Source organism: Ranitomeya variabilis, chromosome 6 (assembly GCF_051348905.1).
Source record: "Ranitomeya variabilis isolate aRanVar5 chromosome 6, aRanVar5.hap1, whole genome shotgun sequence".
Taxonomy (NCBI): domain Eukaryota; kingdom Metazoa; phylum Chordata; class Amphibia; order Anura; family Dendrobatidae; genus Ranitomeya; species Ranitomeya variabilis.
The window spans coordinates 26,256,147-26,269,772 of NC_135237.1; the positions used below are offsets into that span (position 1 = coordinate 26,256,147).

A 13,626-nucleotide genomic window follows, 5' to 3' on the forward strand; every position below is an offset into this window, starting at 1 on the left:
AGCTATATTCTTGTACATAGGGGCAGTATTATAGTAGTTATATTCTTGTACATAGGGGGCAGTATTATAGTAGTTATATTCTTGTACATAGGGAGCAGTATTATAGTAGTTATATTCTTGTACATAGGGGCAGTATTATAGTAGTTATATTCTTGTACATAGGAGCAGTATTATAGTAGTTATATTCTTGCACTTAGGGGCAGTATTATAGTAGTTACATTCTCACTGATTGATGAATATGTACTTTTATCACTTAGTATTCATTATGAATATGAATGAATATAAAGCGACACTACTCTGTCCTCCTTCTCCTGGACCTGTCTTCTGCCTTTGACACTGTGGACAGATCATAGAATCCCACGGTATGCAGTAGCATCTCTACGCCGATGACACGCAGATCTACCTATCCGGACCGGACCTCCTTATACACCAAAATCCCACACTGTCTCAGCCTTCTTTTCTGCTCGCTTTCTAAAACTGAACATGGACAAAACAGAATTCATCTTCTTGCCCCATCTCACTTTACCCCTCCATGAGACCTATCCATCAATGTCAATGGCTGCTCACTTTCCCCAGTCCCACACGCTCGGTGGCTCTGGGTGATCCTCGACTCTGCCCTCTCTTTCAAGCTACATATCCAAGCCCTTGCCTCCTTCTGCCAACTCAAACTCAGTAATATTTTCCGGATCCGCACATTCCTTGATCGCGACACCACAAAAACACTAGTGCACGCCCTCATCATCTCCCACCTCGACTACTGTAACCTCCTACTCTCTGGCCGCCCCTCTAACACTCTGGCACCCCTCCAATCCATCCTACACTCTGCTGCCTGACTAATCTACCTGTCTCCCCACTATTCCCCGGCCTCTCCCCTATGTCAAGCCCCTCACTGGCTTCCTATCAACCAGAGACTCCAGTTGAAAACCCTAACCATGGCATATAAAGCCATCCACAACCTGTCTCCTCCATACATCTGTGACATGGTCTCTCGATACTTACCTACACGCAACCTCCGATCATCTCAAGACCTCCTTCTCTACTCCCCTCTCATCTCTTCTTCCCACAACCGCATCCAAGGCTTCTCCCGTGCTTCCCCCATACTCTGGAACTCTCTACCCCAACACCCCAGACTCTCGCCTTCCATAGAAACCTTCAAAAAGAACCTGAAGACCCACCTCTTCCGACAAGCCTACAGCCTGCAGTGATCCTCAACCTACTGAACCGCCGCACGACCAGCTCTACCCTCTCCTAGTGTATCATCACCCATCCCCTGCAGACTGTGAGCCCTCGCGGGCAGGGTCCTCCCTCCTTATGTACCTGTGTGCCTTGTTTTTTGCTCATGTTTATTGTTATTTGTCTATACTTGCCCCATTTTCACATGTAAAGCGCCATGGAATAAATGGCGCTATAAACAATGTATAATAATAATAATAATATACAATTGAGTTGTTCCAATGATTATGTTTTGCTGTTTCACTAATTGTTATTTCTAGGTACTTGTTAAAGCCTGCGGATGCCTGAATGGTGGATCTTGTATGGCCAATGTTAATTTCCCTCCCGGGAAAGGAGAGTTTCTCTGTGTTTGTGCCCCCGGATATGAAGGAGACCGCTGTCAGTCTGACATTGATGATTGCCAGTCTGGTCCGTGCCGCGCAGGACGATGTGTGGACCGGGTCAATAGCTATCACTGTGAATGCCCTGCTGGTCTTAAAGGTAAAGAGTCCTGAGCAATTATTCCCTTAATGATTGGTTTGGCATAAACCGAGATGTCAATCACTTGTTTGCCCCCAGGTCCAGGCTGTGAGGAGGATGTGGATGAGTGCCTGTCCGCCCCGTGTCACTCCGGAGTATCCTGTACAAATACTGTCGGCTCGTACACCTGCGCCTCATGTCCTGACGGGTACGAAGGAGACGGAAGAATATGCGGTAATTAAGTCATTCCTACGCTATCTGTCAGCGCTGGACATTGTCAGTTATGCAACTTTTGTATTTTTTGTCTAAGAAGATTTCAGTTTTTACCCAACTGAAGCTTAATCATTACATTGTTTTTTTCTAACATTTTCAAGATCTCTGCTTGCTGTCAGTGCATAGAAAAAGTCCTGATTGATATATTATAACCAGTCCGACATCTGAGAGATCGACGACTTTGCATCTTGTGGATATTAACAAGAATGTTATGTTTCCATTCACTGACAGTAAGCACAGACCCGACATTAAGACTTATTTTCATTTTATCCAAATCTTCCAATTCAAAAACAACCAAGGACGACGTGATGAACAAACTCAGCAATGTCACCTGTACGCTGTTGTTCTCTTTTATCATCCAGTGCAAATAATTCTGACAACTCAAAGCCCCAAAACTGTGATCGCTGCGAATCATAATATATACAAAACCAGCGAGGAAGGAAAAAGTCAAAATGAGGAGGAGAATATTCACCCCCGATCTAATGTACATGGTGAGTAACCATCTTTTATTCCTTCCAGTGCATCCGTACTTTTTCTAAAACTTCATATGTTTCTACTTCCTCTCTGTTCACATCCTTCGCAAAATTCTGTGTATTGTGACCCTATAGGATTTGGGCAGCATTTTTTGCATTTCATTTTTTGCTTTAAAGCATTTTTGCAATAGGGTGTAATTCCAAATGTTGCACCGTTCGGCTTCTGCAGCCTCTGTGTATCACTGTGCATAACAGGCTGCAGAATGAGACTCGTCTGATGGCACAGTCTGTAACTCTTATCTCTCTGCTCCTGAACTTCTCTGATTTATGACACAATTAACTTTCAGCTGGTGATAAATCAGCTTAGAGAAGAGAGATATGGCACAGGTGGAGATGAATGAATCCATCTGTAACTATTCATATTTGTTACCAATTTCCCACCTTGCTACCAAGATGGGGTTCAAATAATAGGATACGTCATACTTCTCTGTCCTAGTTCCTCACCTGTCTTTACATTGCTTCCACCGCAGGACCCAGATTCCCTGTGCCAGTGTTTGGGTTTTCCGGCGCTCCCTTCCAATATGAAGACATGAATGACACACATCAGTGACCCCTCCATGTAACTGTATGAGGCCCATCACTGGCCTCAGTGCTAGAATTATCAAAGGCCAGCTCGGTTGACCATGAAGCTGCGGCGGTGGACGGAGCATTAGGATCAGTGAGGGCTTATGAAAGGTGGATTTAAAGGGGATATCCTGGACTTTGAGAAAAACAAAAAATGTGCCTAAACACTGACAGGCAGGTAGTTGCTGCTTACCTGCCTGTTGTGCCCAGCACCGTTCATCCTCAGGATCCTGCCGGCGATTCAGCTGTTTCTATAGAGGTCCTGTTGACACAGAAGAGGCTTCTTTTCTGCTCTCTTGACAGTGCAGGACTTCTGACGTCATTCTGATTAACAGCTGGATTCCCGCTATCTAACTAGGGAGCCGGCTGTCGATCAGAATGACATCGGAAGTCCCGGTCTGTTGACAGAACAGGGTGGAAAATGAAATGCCGCTCTGTCTGCATGGCATCAGCAGAGGCAGCTGAATCGCTGGCAGGAGCGGTCTGTGATGGCGAAGAACGGCGCTGGGCACAACAGGCAGGTAGGTAGCAATTACCAGCCTGTTAGTGCTTAGGCACATTTTATGTTATTCACATAGTCCCCTTTAGTGTATTCTATTTTTTTAACCCCTTCTCTCTTCTTATTACGCTCTATGGTCAGGAGATATTTCACAGCAATCGGGGCACTTTCAACTTGGCAAAGGTGATGGCAAATCTGAAAAGTGAACATTTCAGGAGCTTGGCTCCTCTCTAGTTAGGGACGACCCTGCGTTCAAAACAAGCTTACGAGTAATTTATTCATCACCTATGTACAGGGATACGTAAAAGCTGTAGAAATCAGTCTATCATCTATAACAAAACCCTGTTGCAAAATTGCTCTTCAGGCCGAAGTGCAAGCAAGTAAAAAACTGCCTCCATGTTCATATGGAGAGGACGAAATGCTAAAGCAACGATCCCATCCTCCGATTGCCGTCGCTGGGTGTGGAGCTCCGCTTGCTCTGGTGGAAGTGCGGCCCATAGTACATGTATGACACACGCTAGATGTAATGTAAGCGGTGCACGTGACGTGCCGAGGAGCTGCTGACCACCGCGGCACGGACCATTTACCGGGATAATTACAGCCATAAAGCTATAATAAATGAGTGTTAACTTGCTGAAGCAGCTAATGAATTATATTCTGTCCATTAGTTGAATGTTTTGCCACATTTAGAATGTTTATATGATCCTGGCAAGGAATAATGGCCGCTATTCTAAGGGAACACACAGGAATCCTTATACATAATGTACCCTGCGGCTAATGTACAGTCATCGAAAAAAATCACTGTTTAAGAGAGAAATAAGTGATGATTGATGAAGTCTCCGAGAGCATAAAAAATGGTGGCGACCATCAGACCGATAAACCATCGACTGCATGGACAAATTCTGTTCTGCCAAAGAATCTCCTCCCCTCAGTTATCCCATCCCGCTTCATCACCGTACACCTCCATTCCATTGATTCTGATATTCTTCCTCTCCTCTTATTATATTTATTCCTCTTCTTTATATCATTCATCATCCTTTCTAATTCTGTATTTTCTTCTGTCTTCTCCTCTTTCTTCCTCTTGCACTTCCCTTTATCTTCATCTTTTGCTTCTCCTCTTCTTTATTCTCTTCTTTCTCTTCTTTTTCTATGGCACTTCATCTTCTTTCTTTTTTATCTTATTCTACTGCATTGTTCTCTGATTTTTCTCTTCCTTTTATTCTCTTTGCTAGTACTTTTTCTTTTTTATTATCTTCTTTTATTTTCTTTTTGTACTTTATCTTAATCTTTTTCTCTTTCATATTTCTCATTGATTTCTTTTCTACTTCTCTTCTTTTTCCTAATTCTTTTCTTTAATGGGTTATTCTGAAGTTATTACATTGCTTTAATTAGTTAGAATAAAGACTCCTCACTTCTTCATTTTATTTGTCTTTTATATTTCCAATTGTACGCCTTCCTTTTCTTCTATTACTCTCCTTCCTTTTCTTCTATTACTGTCATTTTCTTCTCTCTATTACTCTCCTTCCTTTTCTTCTCTCTATTACTCTCCTTCCTTTTCATCTCTATTACTCTCCTTCCTTTTCTTCTCTCTATTACTCTCCTTCCTTTTCTTCTCTCTATTACTCTCCTTCCTTTTCATCTATTACTCTCCTTCCTTTTCTTCTCTCTATTACTCTCCTTCCTTTTCATCTATTACTCTCCTTCCTTTTCGTCTCTCTATTACTCTCCTTCCTTTTCTTCTATTACTCTCCTTCCTTTTCTTCTATTACTCTCATTTTCTTCTCTCTATTACTCTCCTTCCTTTTCTTCTCTCTATTACTCTCCTTCTTTTTCATCTCTATTACTCTCCTTCCTTTTCTTCTCTCTATTACTCTCCTTCCTTTTCTTCTCTCTATTACTCTCCTTCCTTTTCATCTATTACTCTCCTTCCTTTTCTTCTCTCTATTACTCTCCTTCCTTTTCATCTATTACTCTCCTTCCTTTTCTTCTCTCTATTACTCTCCTTCCTTTTCGTCTCTCTATTACTCTCCTTCCTTTTCGTCTCTCTATTACTCTCCTTCCTTTTCGTCTCTCTATTACTCTCCTTCCTTTTCTTCTCTCTATTACTCTCCTTCCTTTTCTTCTCTCTATTACTCTCCTTCCTTTTCGTCTCTCTATTACTCTCCTTCCTTTTCATCTATTACTCTCCTTCCTTTTCATCTATTACTCTCCTTCCTTTTCTTCTCTCTATTACTCTCCTTCCTTTTCATCTATTACTCTCCTTCCTTTTCTTCTCTCTATTACTCTCCTTCCTTTTCTTCTCTATTACTCTCCTTCCTTTTCATCTCTCTATTACTCTCCTTCCTTTTCTTCTCTCTATTACTCTCCTTCCTTTTCTTCTCTCTATTACTCTCCTTCCTTTTCGTCTCTCTATTACTCTCCTTCCTTTTCTTCTCTCTATTACTCTCCTTCCTTTTCTTCTCTCTATTACTCCCCTTTCTTTTCTCTTTTCTTTCCTTCATTTTACTGTCTTTACCTTCTCTACTTTCTGTAGGAATTTGATTTCCATTGTCATCTTCTCTTTTTTTGTCCACCTCTGCCACTTCTTTTTCTACTCCTTTTTTTCCACTATTATTTCTTCCTCCTTCTCTTCCTCTTGATCTCACCATCCCTCTCTAATCTTTCTCTTTTTATTACTTGTTTTCAGGATTTGATTTCCTTTGTCCCCTCTTTCATCCTTCCTAATCTACTTTTTCCTTGTCTTCCTTTCATCAAAAGTGTCATTCTTCCTTTTCCTCCTTCTCTTTCCTCTTCTTATCATCTACCATTACGTCTTGTGTTGTCTATGGCCGACTTCCTTATTAATCAGTGGAGTTTAGCTAAAAACTAAATGCCCTCATAATTCTGGAGTTTGAGCAAAAAAAACTTGTCTTAGACATCGGATACTTTTTTGTGCATTATTTTACAATGGACGTGGCTTACAGAGAAAGTTTTCTTAAAGGGACACTGTCACCTGAATTTGGAGGGAACAATCTTTAGACCTAGGGGCGGGGTTTTCAGGTGTTTCCTTACCCGCCGGCTGCATGCTGGCTGCAATATGGATTGAAGTTCATTCTCTGTCCTCCATAGTACACGCCTGTGTAAGGCAAGATTACCTTGTGCAGGCATGTACTACGGAGGACAGAGAATGAACTTCAATCCAATATTGCAGCCAGCATGCAGCCGGCGGGTAAGGAAAGGGTGCATCAAACACCCGAAAACCCCGCCCCTAGGTCTAAAGATTGTTCCCTCCAAATTCAGGTGACAGTGTCCCTTTAAGTTACCTTGGAGGGTGATGACTTAAAATAAGTACAGATGAGCAAATGTATTCGAGTGCAATTGTATTTTTTTTTTTTAAATCCACAATCTGGAAAATAAAACATTTTTTGTATTTCGCTCTGCGCAAATTCTGCAAAATGGCAGCTGATTGTGGCAACCTGCTTGGGCCAACAAAAGGTTAAAAATATATATCTTACCGCTCACCTCTCTGGACACCTCCACTGCTCCCTGCCTGCTGTCCGGTACTTCGCGCCTCCATTGCGCTGTTTCTCCAGCCCCATGTTCACACTAGGTTGGTCTTTCGAGCACAGGCAGGCCCCGAAGTTCTTTACAAATGCCCAAGAGAGTTAAGGCAGTGCTTGAAAATAATCGTGGCCATACAAAATGTTGACATTTTGGGCACAATTTGGCCATTTAGAGGTGTACTTACTTTTGTAGCCAGCGGTTTAGACATTAATGGTTGTGTGTTGAGTTATTTAGAGGGCACCAAATTTACACTGTTATACAAGTCGTACACTGACTACTTTACATTGTATCAACGTGTCAGATCTTTAGTGTGGTCCTATGAAAAGGTATAAAAAATATCTACAAAAATGTGAGGGGTGTACTCACTTTTGTGATACACTGTGGAAGCATCGTAACCGCACCAAAGGGGGCTGCACATAGGACTGCTTCTCCTTTATGTTAAAAGGCAAATTTTAGTGCATTTTCCATCATTGAAAATTTGCAAAATTGAAAGATTATCTTTATTTGAAATCGTAATTAATTCTATGTCTGTTGAATGTTTATAAATGAAGGTTCTCCCGATGCTCCAAGCGCCATGGAAAATTGGAAAAGGCCAAAAACATCAATTGTGCCAACAACCCGAAGCTTTCCATCCTCAATGACGATGAACGATCCAAAAAGGACAACATTCTCCAAGATACTTAATGGTCGAAGAACAACTTCTCATCTGCTCCGCAACGGTTGGGCCACCAGTCATACCTCAAGGTCTGGATATCGAGGAACTACCACCAATGAGTTTCCTATGAGCAGAGGTGAGACCTCCATCTCTCGGCAGCAGACGAAGGTCCAAGAAAAGATCTCAAAGGAGCCCGTTAGTAAAAAGAATGAAATTAATGAAATATCAAACAAAATCAGCAATGGTGACCAAGAGCAGATCCGTCTGGTAGAAGATGTGTCCACTCTGCTGAACAGGACAGAAGGTTGGGGAGAGCTGAAACGCTCCTTCACCCTAGCTCCAGAGAAGGCGACCTGTGCTGATTCTCCATGTTTCCGAGGAGTTAATTGTGAGACGAGTACAGATGGAGGTTTCAAGTGTGGAAGGTGTCTGAATGGATATTATGGAGATGGGCTGACTTGTAAAGGTAAAGACACATTATTGGCAGAGCCCTAGACAATAACTGGATTAGTGGTGACCTCAACTCCATTGTAAGTTCATCCCAATGGATGGACCTCCAGTAATCAGCAAATTGTCATCTATCCTGTACTTAGGTGATAGCTTGCCAAGATGGGACAACCCCTTAAAGGGGTTTGTCACCCCTTTCTTTAAATTTATGTATGGTTCCTGGATAGAAAAAAAAATAGCAAATTACATACTTACTTTCCGATTCCCCACTGCTCCTCACTCCCTCTGGCCGTGTATTCCCATCTGCCGGTCTCCTTCTCTTCCTGCATATAATACACTTGACAATTATACCCAATTGCTGTGGCCACTGATTGGCTGCAGTGGTCACATGCTGTCCATACAGAAAAGGGAGAGATGGGTGGGAAGCACATATATATATATATATATCACCATACATTACCTGAACCCTCCACTTTATACCATGACCACATAGATTTTTTCTATGTTTGCACACATTTGATAAATACTAATATTCCTGCAGGACGCGGCCACCACTAGAGGGAGCCAAGTGAAGACAGATTTTCACAAGCTTACCAAATTCAATACTAGCTCTATGTTGCCTCTAGTGGCCACTTTGTGATAAAACAATATGTGTTATGTCTAGAAAAAATAATATATAATAATATTAAAAACAAAATAAAATGATGATCATTTAGGAAATCTATTCACTATGTTTCGAGATCGTTTCAGCTTTTTCTTCTGTTAGCAGAAAGCTAATTCATTTATTATTTATTTATCCGTAACTCAGCAATTTGCCGCCATCCGTGCGGACGGAATATGGAATGCTCCGCTCCGAATGTTTGTAAATGTAAACTGGGCTACTCGGGATACAACTGCCAGACGGGTAAGCGGCCGCCGCCCGCGGTAATTCATCCCGGGGAATGTTTACAGCTGGGAACGCTTCCTTCTAATGAGCCTTGATCTCCTACAGCTGTGTGCCGCCCGGACTGCAGGAACCGCGGGAAGTGTGCGAGACCCAACGTGTGCGAGTGTGCGTCCGGCTACGCGGGGGCCACCTGCGAAGAAGGTGACTAGCCACTTGGAAGACTTTTCCTGCTACTTATAAAATGTATATAGCCTTGTGTCAGTGGATCTTATTACGTTATTTTCAGCTTTTTGTGATCCACCCTGTGAACATGAGGGCGTCTGTCAGGCCAGGAATGTCTGCTCCTGCCTATTTGGTTATGTCGGACCCCGATGTGAAACAAGTAAGTCATGTAATGTTATCTCGACGTTATATAAATGTGACATACTGTGCTGATTAATGGTATAATATGTCATTATAGGGGTCACAGATCCTATTTTGCATTATTGATGCTTTAACTTTCCTTGCGGTAGAGATTATTACATTCTGACTACTTAAAGTCACCACTAGGGGGGAGTGTAGGAGTTTATTTTATTATTATGTTCTGCTTGCAGTGTGCTCCCTCTAGTGGTGGTAATCACATCCAGCAGACAGAGCTCTCTTTATTGAGCCTTGCACCCCTAGCAGAGTAATTTCAAAGTATGCAATCTGACCGTGTAATCATGCATTTATCTAGGTGGCATGTAATATCATATTTACCCTTTAGTGGGCGCTACAGGTGAAATGCTTAACACTAGGGCAGGGCTGCACAACATATGGCCCGTGCATCGCATGTCGCCCATCAAAGGTTTTGCGGAGTCCTTCAGACGCGAATACATTTGAACACTGTCGCTGGGACTGAGGCAGAGGAGCACTCATAAGCTTTGACCCCGAGGTGCAGCTGTGTGACGAGGTCAGCGGCCTTTAACTCATGCTTCCAGCAAGCGCCCCAGAAATTCCGCCCATCGGTGACCCCGTCACGTGATCGCGGGTCACCGATGGGTTTGCATTACAACCAGAGGTCTCCAGCAGACCTCTAAGGTTGTCAAAGCCAGATTGCTATGAGCGCCACCCGGTGGTCGGCGCTCATAGCAAGTGAGCATTTCTGCTACATAGAGGCGATCTGATCGTCGCCTGTATGTAGCAGAGCCAATCAGAAAGCTGCAGCTTTTTGTCTACCATGGAGACGATTGAAGCATGCAAAAAGTAAAAAAAGTGTTCTGCACCCCTGCACTAGGGGATAAATTACAGGAGCATTAAACAATTAATAGCCCTTACTTTTTTTTTAGTCTGCAGCATTTTCTGCATAATCCAGAAAATGGCAGTGTAGGAATCCTGCAGTGAACACAGGGGTTAATCTCCAGCAGATGAGCTCCATCTTCAATTTATAGCTGGCTGAAGCCACACCCGTTCCAAAGGGCAGGGCTTAGCAATTGTTCTTCCTACTGCAGACAGGACATTGGGGGGAGGCTCCTGCTGCAGGCAGTTGTTCTCTAGCTACAACCAGAACACTGATAATGAGGAGGAAGAGGATGGATATGGTGCCTGAAAGAAAAATGGACTTAGGGGGAACTGCAAGTGCAGCTCTGGAGGTCAGGACGTATATGATTAATACACATGGGGTGGAGCAGGATTCAACTTTTTTTATATGATCTAAACCTGTTTTATAATATCATCAGTCCAATACTCTTATTTTTTCACATTAGTGGTGTGCAACCGTCACTGCGAAAATGGAGGCGAATGTGTAGCCCCCGATGTGTGCAAGTGCAAACCGGGCTGGAGTGGACCCACCTGCAGCGCACGTAAGTTTACGTGTTGTGCACTTAGTAATAGTCGCCTATCTGCCGATAGTCCCAAAGGGTGCGGCATGGTAAAGGCATGCTCAAACGTCAGGGCTCTTGGGTGGTCCCAGTAAGTTTGGGGGGCGTGCAGTAAATTTTCTGAATTTTTTAAAAATGTTGGTAACTATGTAATTGCTTTGAGCAAGATTCAAGGTCCGGTTAAGGGTTTGGCAAATAGACAATTGCCCAAGGGTGCACATTTCCTAGAAAGGGAACATTAGGGGTAACCAGGGAATGGAACAGATTAGCAGTAATGTTAGGTAGGCAGTGTGTGGCGGTATTATTTGGATATTTGACATTGGATAATAAACCTATGCAAATAGATACATTTTATTGATTACGAAAAACTATTTTACACAACTTCTAAAAAAAAAAACCCCTGATGAAGCTGAAGGCGAAACATGAGTTGGGGTACTGGACAGTGTGAGTCACATGCTCCGCTAATTAGTTACTACTATTTGTTTTCTTGATACAGGTTTTTTTTAAATTAGTTTCCATATTGGTTGGTTCATTCTACACTTTGGATATTTCCATTTGGGAAATTGTTATAAATGTTATTGCTTTCACTGTCCTACTTTTAGGCATTTCTTTATCCGAATTATGGATTCATATATAGGTTTGACGTTTTGAAGTATTTCAATCATAGTTCTCTGAATTTTCTTTTCTTGGTTTTTTTCTGGGATGTATTTAATATTTTTTCTTTAGTATTTATGTATAACTAGTAGAATACCCGTGGCTTTGCTTGCAGAAAAAATGTTTAATTGTTGGTTATGGTAGCTAAAGTTACATTTTCAGTGTCACCCTGAAATTGACATTTTCAAAGTGCTACAGTAAATTTTTTTTTTTCCACTTTAAATTTTTATTATTTTGGCATTTTACTAATTTGTCGTAACATTGGGAACCTTTTTTTTTATTTCAACATTTTTATTGATTTTACATATTCAATACATATTATGTAGTATAAACTATTACAACTATTTTTTTAAACTATTTTTTATCAAAAATGAAAATGTATGCACCTTACACACAAACATATAAAACATTTACACCCAATTATCAACATAGTGCAACCCTTCCCTCGGCCATTTGAGCAGCACATACCAGACGATTCCAAGTTAAACGTCTTTGCTTGACAATGTTTGCATATTATGTCCATTTTGCCAATTATGACACTTTCTGATGTGACCTATAGTCTTGAACTGGGTAGTAGTGAAATGTTTCCAAACTCAAATCAGCCTGCCTACATCTTTGCACACGTTGCATATGCCCTGTTCTTCAAACCGCACATCCAAGCTTTCGCCACTTCCTGTCGCCTCCAGCTCAAAAATATTTCCAAAATCCATCCTTTTCTCAACCCACACTCTACTAAAATGCTTGTGCATGCCCTCATCATCTCCCGCCTCGACTACTGCAACATCCTCCTTTGTGGGCTATCCTCTAACACTCTCGCACCCCTCCAGTCAGTCCTTAACTCTGCTGCCCGACTAATTAATCTCTCTCCTCGCTACACTCCCGCTTCCCCTCTTTACAAATCCCTTCACTGGCTCCCAATTTCCCAGTGTATCCAGTTTAAACTACTAACACCGACCTACAAAGCCATCCATAACCTTTCTCCTCCGTATATTTTCAAACTAATCTCTCAATATCTTCCCTCACGTAATCTCCGGTCCTCCCAAGACCTCCTTCTCTCCTCCACACTTATTCGTTCTTCACCCTATCGCCTCCAAGACTTCTCCCGAATATCCCCCATCCTCTGGAATTCTGTGCCCCAAGACGTCCGGTTATCCACCACATTTGGATTTTTCAAAAGAAACCTGAAAACCCATCTCTTCAGGAAAGCCTACAGCCTGTAATGACCACACGGCCACCTCAACACCATCGGAGCTACTGCAACCCCCAACCTACTGTCTCCATCCCCACCATCCTGTAGAATGTAAGCCCACAAGGGCAGGGTCCTCGCCCCTCTGTACCAGTCTGTCATTGTTAGTTTGTTTACTGTAAGTGATATCTGTAATTTGTATGTAACCCCTTCTCATGTACAGCACCATGGAATCAATGGTGCTATATAAATAATAATAATAATAGTAATATGTCGTATGCGGTCATTTTCACAACGTTCATCCTATTGTTCAGATGTTTTCCATAATCCTTGCTTCAGCCTTCCTTATCCGATTCTTGTGAAGACGACATTCCCGTTGCTCTGATGTCTCAGCTGCCTTACATTTAGGCTAAGTGCACACGTCGCAGAATTGCCGCGGAAATTTCCTCCTGCTGCGGGTATATCGCATGCGGAATTGGCATGCATATTCCTGCTAAAAACTAGCGTTTTGCAAGCATAATTAGCTTGCAGAATGCTAGAGTTTTCCAAGCGATCTGTAGCATCGCTTGGAAAACTGATTGACAGGTTGGTCACACAAACATAGTGTTTGACAAGTGTGACCAACTTTTTACTATTGATGCTGCCTATGCAGCATCAATAGTAAAAGTTATAATGTTAAAAATAATTAAAAAAATAAAAAAAAAAGGTTATTCTCACCTTCCAAAGGCAGCCGATCTCCTCAGCGGCTTCCGTTCCTATAGATGCTTTGTGTGCAGCACCTGCGATGACGTCATGGCGTGCACCGCTGAGAGGCGGGAAGACTCCGGGGCCATCAGAAGGTGAGTATATCACTATT

General features: G+C 42.3%; 1 protein-coding gene across 2 annotated transcripts in view; it reads left to right on the top strand.

Moving 5' to 3' along the window:
* The window catches only part of VWDE (von Willebrand factor D and EGF domains), a 103,042-nt gene that overhangs the window by 75,496 nt on the left and 13,920 nt on the right, over positions 1–13,626 (top strand). For both annotated transcript variants that reach the window (XM_077268091.1, XM_077268092.1), the window contains 8 exons: positions 1,494–1,713; positions 1,792–1,926; positions 2,328–2,456; positions 7,656–8,225; positions 9,015–9,110; positions 9,198–9,293; positions 9,379–9,474; positions 10,817–10,912. In XM_077268091.1, the coding sequence (XP_077124206.1) occupies positions 1,494–1,713; positions 1,792–1,926; positions 2,328–2,456; positions 7,656–8,225; positions 9,015–9,110; positions 9,198–9,293; positions 9,379–9,474; positions 10,817–10,912 (1,438 nt within the window). The remainder of the gene's footprint in view (positions 1–1,493; positions 1,714–1,791; positions 1,927–2,327; positions 2,457–7,655; positions 8,226–9,014; positions 9,111–9,197; positions 9,294–9,378; positions 9,475–10,816; positions 10,913–13,626) is intronic.